The following is a 23,128-nucleotide window of genomic DNA, read 5'->3' as shown; positions in this document are numbered from 1 at the left end:
TGTCCAACAAAATTTTATATATAGAAGAGTCATAGCTCTATATTTGGAACCATCATTAGATCATACTACAACAAAATGTTTATTTACGTACACCAACAATATAGTAAACAAAAATCAACTTTTTGTCATTAAAAAATCAGATATAGTTGACATCCATGAATGCATTTACTTTAAGTGCCTGGCCTAAGTGCATAACAACCCTTTCCAAAAGCCTTTTTGATGTATTTGAAAATGTGAAAAAAAAAACATCTTGATGCTTTTGTTTTAGGTTCTGCATATGTTTACTTATAACCCACAGCAAAAAAAGAGATATTAGGTGGCATAACTACTAGAGAAATCACTTTTTTTCAACTAATCTTCGATATTGAGATCAACTATCAAATAATATATCCTCATCAGATATGTTTTGGTTATCCATAGGGGTGTCATTAGGTTTGCACCAAAAAGCCTAATTTCTTCAATGAGATTAGTGGCATAGCTTTCTTAGAGATATAGAGACCACTTTCTTGTTGCAAACAAATCCAATCTTATGGAATTTCAATTAATTCATGGCGATTACTGATTTTCTTGTTTACATACGAAACCATCTTTTTGGTAAGAGACCTGTAGAAGGAAATTTGATATAAATCTGACTCCAAATTAAACATATTATGATGGATCAATATTATACCATATAAGTTATATCTTTGAAGCATGTCATGAAAGTTGGGAATTATTTCCCACGATCAAACAAAAAGAATAAATCTGAAAACAAAGATGTTAGTATGCAACATAATCTATAACAAAAAATAATAATAATAAATTCAACAATTGAATAAGGAATAAACTGAAAAAAAAAAAAAAGACAATGACAAGCAAAAGTAGCTGCTAGCTGATTCCATGTCCCATAATGTTCAAATCATTCAATATGACAATTGAGGAATCTTGCACACCTCAAATTTGGCGCTTCATACCCTGAAAGAGAGATTAAACAGATGTAAGAACAAATTAATCATGAACAATCATACATTGCTCCAAGATTATGAAATTTATTGTAACAGTGGCCACAGACCATATATATATATATATGATATAATAAAAGAGATTTTCTTGTTATAAAAAGAGAGAACGTGGCGAGAAATTACAAAACATGCCAGGAGTCAATGGGTTAAAAATCAAATGGAGATAAAAGGGTAAAGATGTGGCCACCCATAAGTTCACTAGCCTGACTTAAATTCCTCTAGCAAAAAAGGATAGCTCGGAGGATAAGCAAAGAACACACTGCATGGAAAGCATTCAGATTGGTTTTTGCCTTTTTTGGCCGAATTCACAGGGTTGAATGGATCACTAGAGTGGTTACCAGACCACTGTGTTCTCCTACCAGCCCAACTCCAAATTTGGTACACAACCCAAAAAAAAAAGATCCAGTCACATTAAAGGGCTTTGTTGGTGACAAGTTGTTAGAAAAAGGATTACTCCCTTAACCAAATCAATTATCCTAAACAAAGTGTCAGAATTTAAGAATTTTGTAAAGTAGAATTTGCCCTGATTTATCACTTCCAAATTGTATTTAGAGAATTGATAGATCCACAGGTCCTATGTAGGAAGTTAGCAAATACAATCAATGATCTGGTAAATTATGGAGGTAGGGAATAAAAATGAAAATGAGAAGATAGAAAATTACGAAAGAGGGAACACAGAGACTGATTGATAAAATAGAAAATCAATTAAAAACAGGTAAGTAATTCTTTTAAAACAATCATTAACAGTTAAAGGCTACATATTCAATCACTGAAAGCAATTCTGAAATTACATTAATCATCCATTAGCCACCTAACACGATGAGAACAAATATCACTGATCCATAATTTCCTTTGCATGTTAAAATTAATTAAAAAAATAGTTGTTTGATCAGAAATGTTATCAGTTGGCTAGTTATTAGTTATAGTAAAAATCACAAACTGCCCTTTAATTGATCTTTCTAATAGCTTAATTACTGAATGCTTAATTCATACAACATTAATTAACAAAATAATAATAATAATAACATCAAACTTAAGAAGGAATTTATCAATAAGTTAACCTGCTTTAAAAAAAATTTAATCATGTATTCGAAACCTTATTGCTTAACAGAACACAATATTATAATCAACAGAATAAATACTATTTAATCTCTTTATACATGATCATATCCAGTTGCTTGTGGAATATATGCACAATAACAAAAAATAAAACAGAATTAGCACAAAAAACACACAAATATGTTATACGGGCTCACCCACTACCCACTGTTACCATCATCACTGTAGATTTCACTATGCGTTCTTTTTTATTTTAAGAGATTACTACCCCAAATTCTACTACAGCATTAAATGGTATTAGGCTCCACAATTTCTGCAACAATATTCGTTAACCCACCAATTCCGCAAATAATTTTAAGAAATTACCACAGAAAACCCGTATTAACCACAAAAGAAAGTTCTCAAGCTAAAACAACAAGAGATTAGCAGTATTACATAAAATTCAAGTTCAAGTAAATTTGTCTAAACCAAACATTCTCAAATAAGCGTTAGGTTAAAGCAAAAGGGCTCACCGAAAACATCGGCGACGAGAAGAATCGCGCCCTTGGAATCAGAGGAGCCGGCGATGTAGGCCTTGAGTCCTCCAAAACTTTCCACGACGCCACCTTCGCCGTAGGATGAGCTCAGAGCTGGGGGGTTCTGGCAGCACTCGGAGCTTGCCATGCTGAATTCCACGAGCTTTTCTTCTGCTGCAAGCTTAGTGGGTTTGTTGCCGATAACTGGAACGAAGGCCAGATGGTCCGGCGCGGGTATTATATAGCGAGTGAATCCAAAAGTGTGAAAATAGTCTCTTATTATTTTAAAATTGAGATTTAATAATTTTTTGTGAGATTTATTTCAATTTTAATTTAAACATTTAAGAGATTATTTTAATAATTTAGAATTTTTTAATTAAAATATTCGCTTATTTTTGAAATTTTTTGGGCCCCACCGTGGCCATATTATATGAACAAATATTAAGAAAAACATTTACAGGCATAAAATATAAATTTTATGTATTTATATATCAAACATTTAAATGTAAATTTTTACTCATATCTATTCTTACAGTATTTAAAAAGAAAGTACAACATTCGTACATAAAAAACAAATTGTTATTAGATATGTTAATACATATGACAATTAAATTTGTTTATTTAATAATGTATTTAATTTAAAAGAAACTTCAAAATACTTATTGATACTTGTTAGAAAATTTATTACAGTAAGGTAATGGATTTCAGTTATAGCGTTGCACGAGAATTCAACATATTCTCAGTTGAAAGAAAATAATCAATGATAATAGTAGAAGTTTTACATTAAAAACCCGCAAAAAATAAAAAAATAATAATAAAAATTATAAAAGATTGTGGGGTTTGACTCATGTAAGAATTTGTTATATGTTGGTGATTACAGAAACTATTTATCTTACTTATAAGAAAGGGTTATTGGGTTTTTCAAGTTACTATGTCAACTGATAGCTCCAATTTGGTGGTGGTCGACGGTGATTGGTGGTGATTGACGTTGGTTAGCGGTTGACGACGATCGGTGGTGGTTGATAGCGACAGCAGTGCTTGACGGCGATCGGTGGTTATCGACGGCAGTCGGCAGTGAATGACGATGATCAACAGGGGTCGACGTGTGTCGACGACAGCTGGCGATGGTCGAAAGTGGCTGGCGGCGATCGACGATGACAGAGGTGGTATTGTACTTCAGTTTATTTTCAAAAATTTAAGTTCTCTCAAGTTTTGAGCCCCCCTTTATGAGAGAGGCAAAACTCTATTTTATAGTGTTATTTATGCAATTAATGCAAGAATATGAATTATTTTGATTGAACAATCCGGAGAGCTTTCTTCGATCAAATTACGTTAGATGAATATTTAAGTGTATTAACGATGTTGGAATTGAGCAATCTTGGGTTCGTTGGATTCGTCTTGTCGAAACGCTCGATTCTACTATAGACTTGCTAGATTTGACATTTGTTTAACCTTCTAAATATGTTTGAAAAACTACCAAGTGTAGTTAATGACTCGATTTGAGCTTGATTACACTTGAATTGGACTAATTTTGGAAACATTGGGTTATTCTTGTCGAGCCGATCAATTTGATTGTAAGTTTGCTGAAATTAGAGTATCATTTATTGAGAATCATGTCGGATGACGGAGATTTGATGCCCATATCAATGATTATAAAAGTACAAAATAAAATAAGTAAAATAAATTTCAATTATTTTAAAATTAACAATTTATTATTAATCTTTTTTTTTTTCCGGCCCTGATTCTTATTTATTGCCAAGCAATGTACAATGACAGTTCTTTTATCTTCGTCCTTCACAAAACCACAATACATAACATCACATCATTTATTATTTAATCAAGTATGCTAATAAAATGATCTAGCAATTCTAACTCTCGGCCTTCACTTCAATAATCTCAAATCTACATTAAAACTAAGTTTGAATACATGATATTTAGCCTACCTTTCTATAGGATTCTTATATATTTACATGTATGATATTAAAAAAGTTTAGAAATTTTACATACAAGCCACACAATTCATATGTATTTACATATCTAACACATTAAATCTGGTATTTACATTTCTAACAATTTATTAGTCAAAATCTATAAATGAAAATTTGTATTTTAAATTTAAAAGGGTAAAGATAGTTATATTTTTAATGTGCTCTCATGACTTTGAGTTGTGTGTAAGGTTGTCAAAATAGCTCGTTATTGGTGAATACTTTATGTTCGGCTCATTAAAAACCTATGTTTGATTTGTTGGCTAAGTTAACGAGTGAGCAAGAATATTTTTTTTTGCGCTCGATATATAAACGAGCCAAACACGAACAAATATCGTGTTCGAATCTTCTTAGCTCGAAATAATAATTATTATTGTATATATATATATATATATATATATATATAATTGATAAGTAGTTTTTTTAAAAAAATTGATTGCAATGTTAAAAAGATTTATAATCAATTAAATTATATTTAAATGATGTTATGATATAAATAATAATATTTAAATCTTGTCCCAACGACTAGAGTTGACAAAACAAGCTTTTGTTTGCAAACAACTCGTGTTCGACTCACTAAACAAACTAGTCGAACACAAACACTTTTTTTGTATTCAAAATATAAATAAACCGAACACGAAAAATAGTATGATATACCTGATTTATCTTGTGCTCGGCTCGCTTACACCCCTAATTGTGTGCATGTAAATATAAGAATTTAGCTGTTACCTATTCAAATATATAAAAAATGTGTGGCTTATACTCGAACCTCCCAAAATCTAATATATATATTAAAAGCAGTTTTGGCATCACTTTGAAGATTTGAGTCTCAATTAAATATTACAATTTAAATGCTTTATATGTAAATATCTTTTAACTTCTATATGTAGGAGATCATAAATCATAAGCTAACACGTCCCAGGAGCACTAACATTTAAACACACCAATCATCCAAAACATTAAATACAATATGCTAATATGATGATTTTATATTTAATGATTAAAATTAATGATTAAAATGATTTTAGGAGGATGGTTGTAATTAAAATGCAATGATTAAAATTATGTAATTAAAATATTATACTTAATATTTTTAGCGGTTGAAATACAAAAGCTTTTATTTTTTTAGAAATTTAAACCAAATAAAAACAATAAACGCGTGGATAAAAATGAGATCTTGGTCCACCCAGTTTTGATCAATTCAGCCCATCCAATTAAACAAACAGCTTCGCGCATCTATTAATAAAACGGGGGCAAAACAGCCAACACTTAAGGTCTCAACCAAGAAATCTCCTCAACCAGACCACAAGAGAGATCCCACCACCCGTTCCATTTTCTTCCCCCTTAAAAACCTCATTTTGCTCCATTTTCCCCCTAAAAAACCAATCTTCCTGATCCATGATCCACACACGAGCTTCCATTGATCCAAAAATCCTGCCTCCACCAGCACAAGCTCGCAGGAGCATAGAAGCTTGATGACGCTGATCACCAAAGAGGAAAACAGCTTCGGGCTTACAGAGAATGGAACGGATTATAGCCCAGCGACGACTTCACATTGCCGACAATATCATTGCACCTGAGCAGCAGGCTCAGCATTTGACCCGAGATATCGGCGATCATCTTCTCCCTTGGTTCATTAGATGGCGCTAATGGCGGCAAAATCCCTCGGCTTAAATGGAAATGAGCGGCACGAGGTTGCGTTGCAGGGAGCGTCTGTGGGTGAGGTGGACGAGGAGGAAGCATCTGTGAAGGTGCAGGAGTTGGTGGTGGGATGCGATAAGGATGCGTCTCTAATCCGCGGGAAGGGGTTTGGAGGGGTTGAGATGGAGGGGGAGAGAACAACCCTGTAGATTTTGGAGGGGCTTGGCCGCTGCCATTGTTGCTGCTCGCGACAAGCTTCGATGGAAGAGGTGGTGGGGGCGGCTCGCTGCTGCGATCATCTTCGCCATTAAGCATGAACTTCACCCTCGGACTCTCCCTTGTGATGCTAATAGATGCAACCGCAGAGTTGGATCCCGAGTCGTCACCAACAGGCTTCTTCAGAATGGATTTCAGCTGAATCTGGCTCTGTTGCGCTTGGGAAAAAGAAGGTTTTTGGATACTGGTACCACCATGGCGGTATTGCAGAGAGTCCTTATCAGGACGGGAAGAATCAGAGGGTTTGTTTTGAGGATCGAGAGGCTGTTCCGGGCCAGAAACCTCATGATCTTTAAGAAAGTAGGCGACTTTAGCCTGGCCGAAGATGTCATTGATCTGGACGAAGTTTAAGGCCGACTGCGCATCGGACTTGTGCTTGAAAAGGACCTTACATGTGTAGTTTTTCCAAGACACGCGAGTGCCTGTGAGGTCAAGAGGCCCAAAGCGAGCGTATCTGGCCTTCAGATTTGATACGGAAGGAAGGGTTGATCTGGGTGGGAACTTCATTATTAGAAAAGTTGGGCTTGGAAGCTTTGGAGATGGAGGGCGCTCTTGCTTCCTGGAAGCTTCGGTTGCGGTTGCGGAGGATTTGATGTCTTTTGGGTCCTTGGGCTGTTGCATTTCGGGGGGCTTTTGGCTGATAGCAGCCTTCTTCTTCTTGCTTGCGAGTTGTTTGATCTGGTTCATCTTGTCCATCTTCTTCACCCACAACTCCTCCTGACGATCAGAGGGATCGCGTTTGCGGCTGGCCTTAGTTGCTTCCCCTAATCTTGAAACTGGTTTCGTTGGCTTAGATAAGGAAGATGATTCTGCATGCTCCCTCCCCTCTCTGCCTACAGATGATGGTTGAGAAGGAGCAGATGTTTCCATGGAAGGAGAGAGGGTAAGACTCTTCTGATATACCAGCGAGCGGAACCGGAGAAAAACATGGCGAACAATGGCGGGAGCATCGCGCTCGACGGCATAGAATGGATCAAGAGCGACGGAGGAGAGGTCACTGATGAGTTGGGGGAATTGCAGCGAACTTAAATCCAGCCAGGGAGGGAGTTCCATATTGATGTCGTCGTCCTGGGGAAGAAGATCAACGATTCCTATCGACCTGCCTGTTACTAACCTGCGTTGATCTGCATCCAAGGAAGCTGGAGATTGGTCGGCATCAATACCATACTTCTTCTTCTTCTTCTTCTTCTTTACCTCGCCTCTCTCATTGAGGTCCTCCCGTGGTCGCTTGAGCATCACCTCCTTCTTCACAATAGCAACGCCATCATCACGCGCCTGAAGAGGGGGCATCTGTTGCTGGCCATCAACAACATTCTGAGAGCTCTCCGTAGGAATAGGATGCACAATGGACTCGGACAATAATCCCCCCTCGTTCTTAATTTCAAATGGTTCTGATTTCTGCGGATAACCAGGGGGAATAGCTGCCTCCGTTGTCGACTGGAGATCAGTGACCGCATAAGACGGCGGAGGAAGGTCCTCTCTCTTCCGCAGCACATAATCGGCATCCATGGCTGAGGCGAGCGGACCGGTTGAGTCCGGTAAGGAAGGGAAGAAGCCATGATGGAGGAGTTGGGATGAGGAAGGAAGGTCCGGGATGGAGCTGCTGGCAGCGGCGGTGGCGGCGGCTGCTGCGGAGATGGTGGGGAGATCGTCGCGCCTTCTGAGCACGTATTTGTTCTTCTTGGCAGAATTAGTAGGTTTGTGGGGGGCCTGCCTCGTCGTGCTTCTTCGATCACCCAAGGACTCTGCAACCACCAGCGGGCCGCTGAGCTGAGCCCCTGCACACATGCCACGGAAAAAAAAAAAACACGTGTGAGCGAATACGGAAGGGGTAAAACGTCGAACACGTTGCGTGCTGTCTAATAAAGCCCAACTGGGGAAAACGTTATCAGTTGCTTAAAAGCAAATTATTTACATTTAATAAAACTGAAAAATCATAATATATGGGTTAGGGTTGGATCGGGTGATGACAATTAGTTATTTATACATTTATTATTCCACTTTAACCTTTTAAAGTGTTACAAATCATAACTTATATTAACTAGATCATTGATACTATAACTTTTGCCATTATATATATATATATATATATATGTATATATATATATATGAGATGGTTAACAAAGAGAGAAAGGGCAGCAATCGATCCGGAAAGCGAGACAAAGGAGAAACTTTAGAGCGAACCACTTTCGATGGACCCCACCAAGCCATAATCTCTGCACGTGTTTGGTCAAACTTACTTATTTCTACTTTCCTTCATCTCTCTCTCTCTACAATAATTGGGGCCCATGCCATTTCTAGTACGTAAAATAATTAATTTATATTTATTTCAATTAATAGTTAGCCGCCATATTTTTATTATAAATGTCCGAGTCAACTGAGGAACGCCAGCTTTTATTTTTATTATTGTTATCATGTTAAAAGAGGCTGCTCAAGCCCCCTTGCCGGGAAACAGAGCCATCTCCTCAAGTGCTCGCCGCTCATGCAGACGCAATAGCAGAGAGAGGTGTCTAACATTTTTCATTTGATGTAGTATATTATTATTATTTTATTATTATTATTGTTACTACTATTGTTATATTATTATTATTATTATTATTATTATTATTATTATTACTATTACTACTATTGTTGTTGTTATTATTATTATTATTATTATTATTATTATTATTATTATTATTGTTATTATTTTTTTTTATTATAGGGTTATTGAATTAGATGGCAAAATTCACTCCAAAGGATTGCTTCTCTAATAGATGCTTTGCAATCCTAATGCAAAGCAATAAAAGTACGAAAATACAAAAAAAAAAAAAAAACTCTTAATATTCGCCAATTTATTTCATCTATTTATATAAGATTAAAAACCAAATTAAAACTTCTGATTTCTTTTGTGCAATTTTCAAGTGGAAAAATAGTAATAATATAATCATAATAATTGTTAATTGTAATAAGGGAATGCGGTTAGGTAAAAAAACCGGCTTGTCCTGGTCCTAACCATCTTCACGAACAATAAACCAATGAGAGTATTGAGAAAGCTCATACAACATCTTTAGTGAAAAAATTCAATTAAATCTAACTTTGTCCTAACCATCTTCACATCTTTAGTGAAAAAATTCAATTAAATCTAACTTGGGTGAATGCATTAGATCTATAGTAATTGTAATAATAATATTATTATTGTTATAGAATAAATGGAATGTCTAAGCAACTAAACTATACAGCTATTATACTAAAGTAAAGCGCCAATCACACACAAAAATTGTTAATATTTTACTTTTGCATGTGCACTGTGTCAAAGTCTGGTGTAACACACACGCCAGCATACAAAATAATAATAATAATAACCAATTGGAAAGATCTAAAACTACACAAGCCATCATCGCTCCAATGTAGTTTGTAGCTACAAGAAGCAAAAGAAAATCATAAAAGATACAAAATTTATCAATGCAATTGTGAAAGGCAAACAAATTCAGTGCACCCACTTCATCACCTAATAATTCAACAGAATGCGCATTTCAACCAGCGAAGTAATTCATTAATTAGGAAAGCAAATTTATCCACTTTTTTCATGAATGCAAAGCACAATTTCACAGTTCTAATGTTAATTTCAATTCCAACACACAAATAAAATTAAGTTTGGGAATTATTTTACTTTAGCTTCAATTAATTTTAATTATTAAATGTATTAAAACGTATATTTAAGGTTAAAAAATATAATTATGTATTTGACACTGATGTTACAAACTACATTCTCCATGAGTAAAGCAAATCGACCCCTCTTTGCAACCAACAAGCAAAATAGCAATAATAAGAGGCATTCACACACATATCATACAATTTTTAATGTATATACATATCCAACAACTAAAGATTCATACTTAAGTGCATACCACACATTACTAGCATCACGTCAAAAATACCACAATCACAATCTTTCTAAAAGTGAAATACGCATTTTCATGCATAAGTTTATGACCCTAAAGTGCTGAGTGTAAATATCAAACTTTTGGTACGAGACATGTAAATCCATAGAAATTGTGGCATGTACCTAAATTTTCCTAATAACAATATACATGATTTGAAAAATGTTCCAAGCAAAGCCTGATCCAAAATCACCAAAACAAGACATGAACCCGAAACCGAAAATCATGCCCCAAACAACCAATCAGTTCAATTAAGTTGCTTCAAAATAAATAAACATGGCTTTAACTAAAGAAGAAGGCCACTCGGAAATATACACAGAAGCTCCACCAGGAGGACAATCAGACAGATATCCCACAACCAGTTCAGCAGCAGCACAAACTCTCCCAGATAAAACTAATAAAGTCCACTACAGTTTTACAGGTCTAAAGCCACTCGATGCTACAGGAAGAAATAGTTTAACAAGCCTTGCCCTGCTTACTAAGGGGAGCACAGCTGCTAACAGATTTTGGAGGAATCATTTGATTAAATCATTTCAAATGAATGTTCTGGTCAAAATTTTTGAATAGATGGGAAGTGGAGAAGTGAACTTATTTAATCAACCCAGGGGCATTCAATTAATCCAAAACTAAACCCAGGTGTGAAGGTTATATACAAATGTAGTGGCAGCACCAGAACTGTCATCAGTCTTAAGTTTGAAGTGACTAACCACAAGAAGCAGATACATATTCCTTAAGGTTTGCTCAGACAAAATGACTAAGTTCAGAAGGACTGTGGCAGTTTTAGGGAAATTCATATAGTAACAAGTCCTTTGGAACGTCATAGATTACAGTTTTATAGCCAAGCCGGTCTATTTCCTAGGCATTCAAATGAACGAAGGTGGAGTGATAGCAGCTCACACATCACCTAAAATGTCATTGCAAAGGTGTGCCTAACCTAGCACTTTTTTATTGCAGCACATGCCTTCGGGAGTTCAAGTCCGCCGCCTCAAATGATAATATAATGAGAACTAGAAAAATCATTTGTTATGTGATATTATGATACACTTATATGATGTATAAATAGTTCCATTTCAAATTTTTTTATGTTAGGATTTAAAGACAAGCGAACAAGGGGTTTGCAAGCACATTGTCGAAGCAATGAGCATGGAGATCGAAGTTTGACCATTAAAAGCAAAGAGCATTGTAAGTGACTGCAAGGCAGACAAGCATGTTGTAAGAAGCGATGTGCATGGAGATAGCAGTGTGAGGAAGAGCAAAGAGCATTGTAAGTGACTGCAAGCAAGGGAGACAAGCATAGGCCTAATTGAGCAACAGAATGCACGGGGGTGCATTGTTTGTTTAAAATAAAAAAAACCAAACTGAAGAGAGCTCATTTGTTTGATTTGATTCGAATTAAAAATAATGAATCCATTTCTTTCTTTTTTTAAGAAGTGAAGAATTGATATTGGGTTTTCTAGGTCGATTATAATATTTATTAAACAAAAAAAATAAAAAATCAAATAATATAAGAACTAGGAAATTAAACTCATTTAGAAAAATATATATTCAGCAAATGACATTTAAGGTCTGTTTGAAGCGGTGGTTTTCACGAGGCAGTTTTCGCGCGGGGCGTGGAGCAGCTGTGAATAGCGGTCGTTTGGTTCCACGTCCGAACCCGGAGGGACGCCGTTTTGCCGAAACACGGCCCCATACCAAATCCCGCGGCCCGCATTCGAGCGATGGAGTAATACGCGGCTTACCCCCGACCCTAGATCGAACCCCGCAACGTCGCGCTCCTCCCTCCCTATAGCTCCACCGTCCCTCAAGGGTCTCTGTACGCTGCAATCTCATTGTTGTCTTCCCAGCTTGCTCTAATCGCGGTTGTATCGCAAGGGTTCATTCACAAAGGCCCTAGTTTTGGGCGAAACCAGAAGCTATCTCATCGTTGCCTTCCCAGCTTGCTCTAATCGCGGCTGTACCTCGAGGGTTTGTTCATAAAGGCCATGGTTTTGGGCGAAACCAAGAGGGAGGGAGGGAGGGAGGGAGGAGATGGATTATTTACAATAAGTTTTAATTTTGTTAATTTAATTTATTAATATGTAATGATCAATACATATATTTTCAAATTAAAAATAATTAGAGGAATTTATATATTATTATATAATGATTAATTAATTTATAAACACATTTTTATGTTTTTAATTATTTGATAAAAATATAAATTTTCTTAATTATTAAAACTACTTAATTATTAATTAATGTAAATATATTGTTTAAGAAATAATTTATTTAATTAAAAAATTATTTTAAATTGTGTTTTAAAGAGCTTTACTAAACAGAAGCAGAATTGCCATTTTTCAGAAACAACTGTGGGGCAGCCTTTTTCACACAGCTGCAACAAATAAACAACCACCATCCTAGCAGTAGCTTCCTGGGGGAACGCAGCTGCCCCAAACAGATCCTTATTTTACTTTAGCTTAAAAATTTCAATTTTAAGAGAATGGTGATTAGGTGATAAAAAAGAAAAATTTTAGTTTTGAAATAGAATCTTAAGTTTTGATTAATTAAGTTTGAAATTGTACCATTTGCTAAATTTCAATTTGATCAAATCGAATTACATTTCGGTTTGATTTTAATCATTTTTAACAAAAGCTTAATCAGTTCAAATTTTGATTTTATCCGATTTGACTAATTTGTTAACTAATCCATCCAAATTAATTGTTTGTGCATCCCCAAAAATAGATACAATTTTCTCCACAAAAAATAATAATATATTTTATTTATTTCCTTTTAACAATTTTTATTTCTTCTTTAACAGATTTTATTTACATTTTGATAGCTTAGTTTCCTCAATAAAATTTTTATTTTATTTGAAACTGATGATGAACTAAATTAACTTGTTGATGGTTACCACATATTTTTAAATTACATTTGATTGTATTACTTTGTCTTCAGCTCAATGTTTTATATCCCAATCTACATTGAGGCATATGCCAAGCTTCACAAACGAAGAATGCATTAGTCCCTGATTTCATCTTTTTAAAGCTAGAGTAAATCAAATACAAAGAACTTAGTCCAGATTTTGAATACACCAGCGTGCCTATTTTTGTGAATATCGAATTATCACAAATTGGGTGAATTTCAAGCAAAAGAAAAACGAATAGAAATACAAATGCACCAATCATCTGCCAAGCCATCATGTAGGGATTTATAAGAGTTTGTCCATGTTCATTGGTTAACTAATAAAAAAATTTAACACATTTATAAATAATTGACATTTAAATAAACAAGTTTGAATAAGATGTCGATCAATTCATTTATGATCATGAACAATAAATTTTGAACAAGCATGCTAAAAAGCCCGATTATGGGTCGATACAGCCCTATGAAGGCTCATAAAGAAGCTCAATTATGTCTTTATAAAGTTTGAATATCATCTCTTATTTTGGAATCTAGTAGAACGTTATTTGAATGATTTAAAGAAGAATTGCTTGAGTCCTAAAAGAACTTAAATTGCTGTGTGTAACCCACATGACCTAGTAAGAGGCTGTTCAAAATCACGTTTAAAAAAAGAATCAAAAAGATGAAACTGGCTAAGGCTCAATAAGATCAGCTAGTTATAGAATGAGAAAGTTTGTTAAATTAAAATTTTATTTTATTCAACTCAATAAAATTGGCTCGTTAAGGCTCAATAGAATCAGCTCAATTAGAGTTATTTATGCATCCAAACCAGTTCTTGTTTAAAACTTGTTGATCACAAAATGACGCAAGCTCAAGCTGGGCTCAAACCAAGCTAAAACATATATACATCTATATGAACTTTGCTTGAACAATATCACAATACTCACAATCCCTAATGCTTGGACAGCCTATTGTCATCACCAGCCAATGCCTCCCTTTGCTAGCATCATTGTTTTCAACCATTTCTCCAATAGCCACGACCCACATCCCCCCCTTCGCTCCGCCTGCATTCTTCCTACTCACCACTCCCCACAACCGCCTGCTTATCAAGTCACCGATTTCCGACATCCAGCATATTTCAATGCAGTTATCATAACAAACAAAAAATATAATTAAATTAAATAATCAACACATTTTATTTATATATTCAGCCAAAAAACTTTGTGCATTTTTTAAATGCATATACGCCAATTACTCTACATTTTTAAAATTCATGTACTTTAAGAAGATCCAATCTTAATGTTATCAACTGAAGCTAAACAAAGCTCAATTGCACCTTTGACTAACTTAACTCACTCTTAAATCTCCTGATAGTGACCTCCATAAAATTACATCATAAAACAGCCTAAACATCAAAATAATAGAGAAGCTCACATCAAGATCGAGTTAGAGATGCCTAAATATTAATATCCTTCATTTAATCTACCAAGATAAATGGCGTTCATTTTTTTCCTAGATAAACCCTCACACCTTCTAAATGATAATTGTAATCAAATCTCCAAAATCTTATCAACAAAAAGAAACCTTCAAAAGTAGCAAATGCCAAGGAGGCAACATTATGAAGGAATCAAAATGTTCAAGCTAAAAATCCTTTGGTTATTTTTATTGCAAATTTTTACATAAAATGGTGCAAAAAATTGGTTTAAAAAGGCTAGACAATTCACATGCCTTCATGAGGAAGGCCAAATGCTCAACAAAATTTCAATAGAAGTTTGATTCAAACTCGCAAAAAAAATAAAAAAAAATAAAAAAAAAATCTAGACACAAGTCAACTCAGATCATAAATCAATGTAAGCAACAAATCTGGTTGTAATTAAAATAAGCAAAACAGGATCAACTTACCTCAAAATCAACAGATTCTAGTAAACAAAGAAATAATTAGCAAATAAGAAAATCAATGATTATTATAATCAACATTAACCTTTATCCCAACAATAAGTAATCTGCTTTATGAATTTCCAATTTTGCTTTTCTTAAGCTTAAAAGCTACATTAGATGAAAGCTTTCTTTTTTGTGCAAATCGTGTGTTCACAACTAGCTTCACCAAGATTAAATTTGATATACCCATTTTCCTTCATATTCCTTTCACATTAATTCAATCTGTCAACTTATTAAAGCATTTACTACCCTCCATATCATCGCCAAACCATGCAAATCATTTCTAAAATACCATCTCTGTAATGGGTCTAACTCCCATCGTCATCTAACAATCTTTTTCAGCCTTATCATTCCCAAGTATACCAAATACCACAACAACTATAGAAGAAACTGTCACATGCAAAAAGCACACATATATCGATATTTAAAAGAAAGCATCTCCAATACTGATAATAAAATGATGTAAACTTAATTTTTAATACATAACATGCCATTTTATGCCTAACAACTCATTTATCATTCCTTAATTACTTTTAATGCTACCGAATACTCAGCGACATGGATATCTAACAGCTTCAACCTAAACTTAACGCCATCATTTCTTCATATTAAACCAAAACAAAACTTGTGCTAAATCATGTAATTTTCAAGACAAAAAAAAATCATATAAAACTCAATTCTTTGATCTCCATCAATAACCACCTCGACCAAAACTCACCACAAATAATATTTTTGTTCATAAAATGAAATCGATTCTCCTTTAACAAAATAATTTTCCCACAATTGTCCATTAACCTCAACAAATAACTATAATATGACTTTATTATTCCATGATCAGCACAATCACCATCATCTCTTTAGCTTCAAATTTGTAATAAAATGATTCGTCATCCAATTATTTATCAACTTCCTTCTATGTAATAACTTGTTTTAAAAAAGAGTTCACCAAATTACTCCAATATATTATATAAATCCAAAAAATAAAAGATTGCATAACTAAACAAATCTCAATAGATATGTCCTCCAAAAACAAAGGATACATTTTTGCATTTTCTTCAAAAGCTAACTCAACTGTAACTTTTTAATGAAAATACAGATTAATTTAGGATTTGTAATGATGCTCTTCTAAAGAATACTATTTCTTTAAAGTTCCCATAAATAGTTACTTGAGATAGCATTTCCAAATTTCTTCAAAGACCTATATTTAAGTAAGCTCATATTATCCTCAATCTTTGTAAGTTTAACTTAATTAAAAACTCTATCGTTTTCTCAAGTATCAGCTGTTTTTATAGCCTTTTATACTTCGCTAAATACACTAGATACTAACCCATAACACAAATAATCAAAATGTTATCATACATACAAATTAGTAGAATAATGATGCATTATGTTATTTTAAATTCCTAGAAAAGTGGCAACTGCAACATTCCAAAATACAATACATGGTGTTTAAAAAAAGAAAACATCGAAATAGATACTACAAAAACTATTTCCGATTAAAAAGTAAAACCATGCAATAAAAAACAGTAAGAATGGGAAGAGATGATAAGAATTTCAAGCAAGTCATATTGCTAGTTTAATTTATGTAAAGAACTAATGAAAAAAAACAGGAGATCATAACAACCTATATGTTTTATTCTGTTGGAAATTTTGAAAACAAAATTGGCCATGCCACTCCCAACTAAGATAATTAGCATCAATTTTCTCACCAATCCAAGCAAGCAATATTAATTTATGTATCAAATATAAAATCAATTTAAATATTAATTGCTGCTTTCTTGTTACATGGATCCAACACAAAATCTCTTATGGAATCACATGAACCAAAGAAAACAGCCGGAAAAGTAAAGCCCCCTTCTCCATCTTGCAAAACTAGTTAAATAGTCTTCCTACAAAATTACTTTAAAAATCCGTATCATATCAATAGTATAAATAATAATTAGTAAAATCTTATTGCGCATCATTCCATTAGGACCACCTATTGTATTGAAGGAAAATCCAATTGTACTGAAAAGCAAACTGATTTTAAACTCAAGCTTAACTTAACTAAAGTGTTCAATGATATGCAGTCAAGAAAGTTCAAATACAGATCATTACACACTTTCAACACTAAAGCACAGCTATAAAACATATATTGTTTAATACCTCGAGGTGCAAATCTATCAGTCTGATCAAAAGCAACAGTACTGTTGGGAGAGGGGCGCACAGGCTCCACACCAAATGCCTGGGCATATGTCTCATCAAACTCCTCAAAAACTGCCCTCCGATATGCCAGCAACTGTGCCAATGTCTGAATCCACTCAATGCTGTTATCCTTGTTTCCAGGAGCATCTAACGCCAACCGTTGTACGAAAGAGAGCAGCTCAACAGGAACTAAGCTATCCCTTGACTTTTTGATTTGTCTTGAGGAGTAGATACCGCCTGGTTCATAGCCTACAACATCAACATAAAAGTATCCAGCAACAGTAGTTGGCCGGAAATTGTGAAGGTTGCGGCAACGGCAAGCCACAGCAAGCGCACCTCTCCGACTAGCCTCATCCACAGCCTCTTCCACAGCCTTAACAAAGCTCCGAGAAGTTGTTTGCCTTGACTTTTCAGGAAAATGGGGCTCAAAGGGGATGAGCTCCGCCGGATCAAACCAACCGTAGCTACTGTCACCAAAGAAAGCAACCAAGACAAATCCTTCCCTGCTCATCCTTCGCACGGAAGGTGAGGCAAAGGACACGTTGAATATGTGTCCCGGCCACCATGGGTGGGACTTCACCTTGCCCCAAACCATGTCACCTATTCTAAAACCATTCATCCAGCTACTTGACTCCACGAAAGAAACCCTATCATCTCCATCTATATAAACGACGTTATCTTCACCGCCAGCCTCCATCATCTCCTCCTCCTTTACAAATCCAGAAGCCCTAGTTTCAAGATCTGGAATCCTACCTGCCAGATCGACCCTAGAAGAAACCCTAGGTTCAGAGGAAACACCACTGCAACCATCATCGCTAAACTTACCTCCTTCATGCGGATTCTCCATCACAAACAAAGAGCGATCAGCTGTAGCGGCCACGGACAGGATAGATTTCGACTCGATCTCAAAACCTTCCATGACAGATATCATAATAGCAACGATGGACAGTAAAGAAACCGAAACCTGAAAGATAAGCTACGGGTATCGAATTTGGAGTGCAGATTTGCATAACACTAACCAAAAAAAAGGCCTCCGACGACTTCGAAAACCCTTAGAAGTCGTGTACCTAAACGAGCAGAAGAAACCCTAGAACCAGATCAGGAGAGCCGAAATGGGGCAAAGATAGAAGCGGCGGGCCAGGTCGGGCGACGGATATGCTTGTACGCAGTCCGTCCCATTGTAATAAGTAATAACCCTCTTCATATGTGAAAATTATACACATTTTTAGTTCTCTTCCCAACTATATATATATATATATATATATATAATTGATATTTCAATTAAAAAGTTTATTTCATCATGCACAATTCTCGAATTATATTGAATAAAAAATTAACTAGCAATCATTGTCACTCAGTTAATCATAGAATTATTATTGCATGATATTTATAACACAATAAAAACTCTATAACTCTGTCTTCTATAATTAAAAAGATGGCATAACTTCGAAACTTAAAATATATAGTGGATTATTTTGATTTGATTCGGCCCCATTATTTTTTTATTGGATTTTCCACACAAAATAATTATTGTCTTCTATCATTTTTATGTGTATGTGGTGGATTTTTCTATCGATCTAAAATTATTAGCATATAAATAAATAAATTTCAAACTCTTCATATTACAAAAGAGTCATTGATAAGAATGATGTTGGACTCAACAGTCTTATTCAACGATTATTACGGTTAACTGGCTATGCGACATGCTTATGAAATGTAATATGTCTAAGCTAAAATATTTGAAGAATAAGAATAAAAATAACCCTTCAAAATTTTTTTTTTGGTAGAAACAATATGTTTTTAATAATTGTTGCATATATTGCTTATTATCATGCTTTTGATTGCATAGTTTTAATTCTCTGTTAGAAGACAACAATTTCTGATGTAGGTAAAAATCTTTTGGATACATAACATTTTATATTTTAAAATTAATTAAATGCTCTATATTTTATTGATGATTGCTTTACACATCCTTTCATGATTATATTTGTGAATTAATATTAATAGATTTGAAGTATAAGATTATGCTTAATGATGATTTAGTAAGAGTAATTTTATACGAACTTGATCTTTATTAGTACAAGTCATGATGAATGACAGTAAAAGTTGGGTTTATCAGAATCACCGCCCTTCTTTGTTTACACAGCTGGTTGCCCAACGAGGGTTTATAGTGGTGTGACACAAACACACTGATTATGCTTAATGATGATTTAGTAAGAGTATTGTATACTAACTTGATCTTTATTAGTACAAGTCATGAAGAATGACAGTAAAAGTTGGGTTTATCAGCATCACCGCCCTTATTTGTTTACACAGCTGGTTGGCCAACGAGGGTTTATAGTGGTGTGACACAAACACACTCTCACTCACTCTCTCTTATATCTCAATAAATTCAATGATGCAACATATTATGAGGATCAAGTAAATAAATTCAAAGATTTAATTATAAAAGCTCTAGTAAAAGTCCAACAATTTGCCTAATTAAGGCACATCACAAGAGCCTAATAAATTTTTTTTAATTTTATTAATTAATTTTAAAATTTAGGTTTTGTAAGCTTTGAATTTTTAAATTTAAAGGCATGTTTTGGCTGATCATTTAAAAAAAGATTAAAAATAAATGTTAAAATTATAAAGGTGGTTGTCATATTACTCAATAATCACCTATATTTCTCTCCAAAGTTTTCTTATTTTTCAAAAATATAGCAAATGTAATCTTTATAAACAAGCATGTTATGTGATGCACTTTTAGTTGTTGGATGAGATATTTTTTGAGTAAAAATGTATTATCTGATTATACTTGGTGTTTAGTGACTTCAAATATATGTATTTTCTTGAATAAGAATATGTATTTATTTTTTATTCATTTTAGTTATTCAATATTCCTCTATAGCAATGACTTTAAGCTCTTTATCACTCTTTCTTCTCGCTAAAAGTATTTTGCAAAATCAACAAACTAGCAATAAAAGCTCATGCCTATTCCAAATGCCTCCTCACAGCTCTCGACTAAGTTATAGAATACTAAGCCCATATATTGTTCTCTACTGCTTAATCATTTACTCAGAATCATAAGTATACATCATATGCTAATCATTCACAAATATTTTCAACATTTTACCTAATCCTAAATCACTCGCCTAAAGATTTCCTTTTCAAAAAAAGCCCTAACGAGCCTAATTTAAATTAGTCATGATGTTCTAATCAACATATCATATAAAACCTCTTAGCATTGACCAAAAACTTTGGATTTTGCCTTTAGATACTAAACTAAAAATTCATGGCTTTTTCTTGTCTTTGATATTATCAAAAAAACACCCATCAACATCATGCAAGCAATCAAGCATCTAAAGATTCTTAACAGTCGAGTGATTTCAATTAGTGCAAGACCTAAGAGAGTAAAAAGTTTAATTGTTGGATCCCTTATGAGCTTATGTACCTTTGGTTTTCATGATATTAGTTCTAAGTAAGACTTTGAAGTGGACATATTTATTATAAGAATTTCTTTATTATAAAGATGATGGACTTGGATTTCTTTTTAAGCTAAGTGAATATATTATATTAATTAACTTTTAAGTAGAATGATCTTGATTACTTTACAAATAATCATAATCAACAACTTTAATCTCAACATTAGCTCTTAATATAATTTTAAAATAAAATTATGCTTTGAAATTCAAGTTGCTAACTTTTATATTATATATATTTTTTTTTTGTTGAGTAACATAAATATAATAATAATATATTATTATTTTTTTTGTTGAGTAACATAAATATAATAATAATAAAAACTTAAAAAATGAAAGAATGTGAGAAGAGAACATATATGATACATGTTAATATTTTATATTTGTTTCATAGTCTCTTAAGTTGATATTATTTTCATACTTAGGATACATATCATATATGCATTAGTTTTGTTTCATTGTTTTGCTTATTTACACTTTTTTAATATATTTGAATCTATTATTGTCCATTAAAATGGATTTTTTTAGATTTCAACCTATTATTTGTTGCATAGTGTTTATAAAAAATGAATGTGTAATACAATTATTTAGTGAATGTAGAAGTTCTAACAAAAAAAAAATATAAATGTTTGCATAGTTAAATTATATGTAAAGATAGAGGTATAAACACAATTAAATAATACATTGTTGGGGTTGTTAAATGCAAAAAAGATTAAATAAAAAATAAAAATCTCAAAAAGTTTCACTCAAAACCTTATAACTTTAAATATAACATTTTAACCACAAAAAACTTTTACTCATAACCTTCATTTAAAGTTTGAGTGGTTAAAATATTATATTGAATTTTTTGGGTAGTTGGTATGTAAACAACATAAAATAGAAAGTTTGATATTAGTAGCAATTAATTTTCTTATAAAGTAAAGTTGGGGTACAATCATATTTAAAGAATATTTGCATCTAAATACATTATACATTATAATAATATGATATTTGCAATATTTATTTTATGTTTGTGTATCTATTAATGCCTTGAATTCATCATTTGCACAAATAAATGATTTTGATGTCATAACAACTATTAGGCTAGGATTTTAATCTTTTTAATATTTTATAATGAGAGTTGATTGATTGAGAATTGCATGGAATAATGTGGGATTATACTTTAGTTCTATAGTTGTTTTTAAAAAAGAAATTAGATGCATAATAATGGTTTAGCGTTCACATGATTTATTATTTTTAAAAATTTGCTAAAAAATAGTATGTCAAAAGGAATGTAATCGTACATCTAAATATAGAACTTCGAAACAATTAGGAAAGTCCAGGCATTATGCATGAATCTTTTAGGCTTAATGGATCGAGCTTGTTTAATGAAACCGATCCTACAAGCTAGTCATACTCATGAAAGTAATAGTTACCATATTTGGCTTTCATAAAGACTTGGTGATCTCATCTGCTGAGTATGTTAGTATTTATGAGAGCACCTCTGACTGAACTCGTTGATACTTAGAATTCATGAGAGCTTCTTCAATCATGTTCACAAATATTCCCCCGAGCTCTTCTATCAAACTCCTCACATCTAACGAGTTCTTTGGTTGAGCTCGTTCGCATCCATCATGCTACGATTATCAAGCTCGTTGAACAGTCCTTCATGACAAAAGAAAGGAAAACTCTGTTAAATCATCCTCCATGCTTGCTTATTGATTGCATGACATCCGCACCTAGGATCTTATCAACAGCGAGTCTTAATAGACTCCATACAACATTATCGACAACATCACATTTGCTTATTATTTGTGGCGTTATGAAGACAATTACTTTCTACAAGATATAAATGTGAGGGAAATGAAGAGGGCTCTCTCCCTCTCTTCTTACCACCATCAATAACAACACTTACTTTGAAATCCTTAGCTCCATTTTACCTCCTTCACAAACTCTCTTCGAAATTGTATGAACTCACAGACAATATACAAGACCTATATCCTAGAAGGATTTAATAACATTGTTTACTAAAGTAGCAGATTAGATTGGTTTTAAATTTATGATTTAGTTAGTAAATAATAATGCCACAAACTATACAAAAACATGAGAGAACTCATATAAAAAGTATGTCACTATTTATCGGTCACATTGTTTAGTTAGTAAATATGCCACAAACTATACAAAAACATGAGGGATCTTATATAAAAAGTATGTCACTATTTATCGGTCACATTGTGCTACATTTGAATAAACTTGGCTAATAAGATATAAATTGAATGCTTTATG

At 33.5% G+C, this 23,128-nt stretch overlaps 1 protein-coding gene across 1 annotated transcript; it reads right to left on the bottom strand.

Moving 5' to 3' along the window:
• Positions 1 to 5,661: 5,661 nt before the first annotated feature.
• LOC110025386 lies at positions 5,662 to 18,583 on the bottom strand. The gene is made up of 2 exons (XM_020725841.1): positions 17,364 to 18,583; positions 5,662 to 8,255 (listed from the first exon to the last, which is right to left on the bottom strand). Exons 1-2 carry the CDS (start codon positions 18,331 to 18,333, stop codon positions 6,073 to 6,075), a joined length of 3,153 nt encoding a protein of 1,050 aa, XP_020581500.1. The 5' UTR covers positions 18,334 to 18,583; the 3' UTR covers positions 5,662 to 6,072.
• Positions 18,584 to 23,128: the final 4,545 nt, after the last annotated feature.

The sequence above is a fragment of the Phalaenopsis equestris genome, unplaced genomic scaffold, assembly GCF_001263595.1.
Source record: "Phalaenopsis equestris unplaced genomic scaffold, ASM126359v1 Scaffold000002, whole genome shotgun sequence".
NCBI lineage: Eukaryota > Viridiplantae > Streptophyta > Magnoliopsida > Asparagales > Orchidaceae > Phalaenopsis > Phalaenopsis equestris.
This window is presented reverse-complemented; position numbering and strand designations above follow the sequence as displayed.

Bases quoted from the DNA above. Each gene is read 5' to 3' on its own strand.
- LOC110025386 (XM_020725841.1), bottom strand. From the start codon at position 18,333: ATGATATCTGTCATGGAAGGTTTTGAGATCGAGTCGAAATCTATCCTG. The intron at 8,256-17,363 runs GTATTAAACAAT...GCATGTGTGCAG, and splicing joins TGATAGATTTGCACCTCGAG to GGGCTCAGCTCAGCGGCCCG.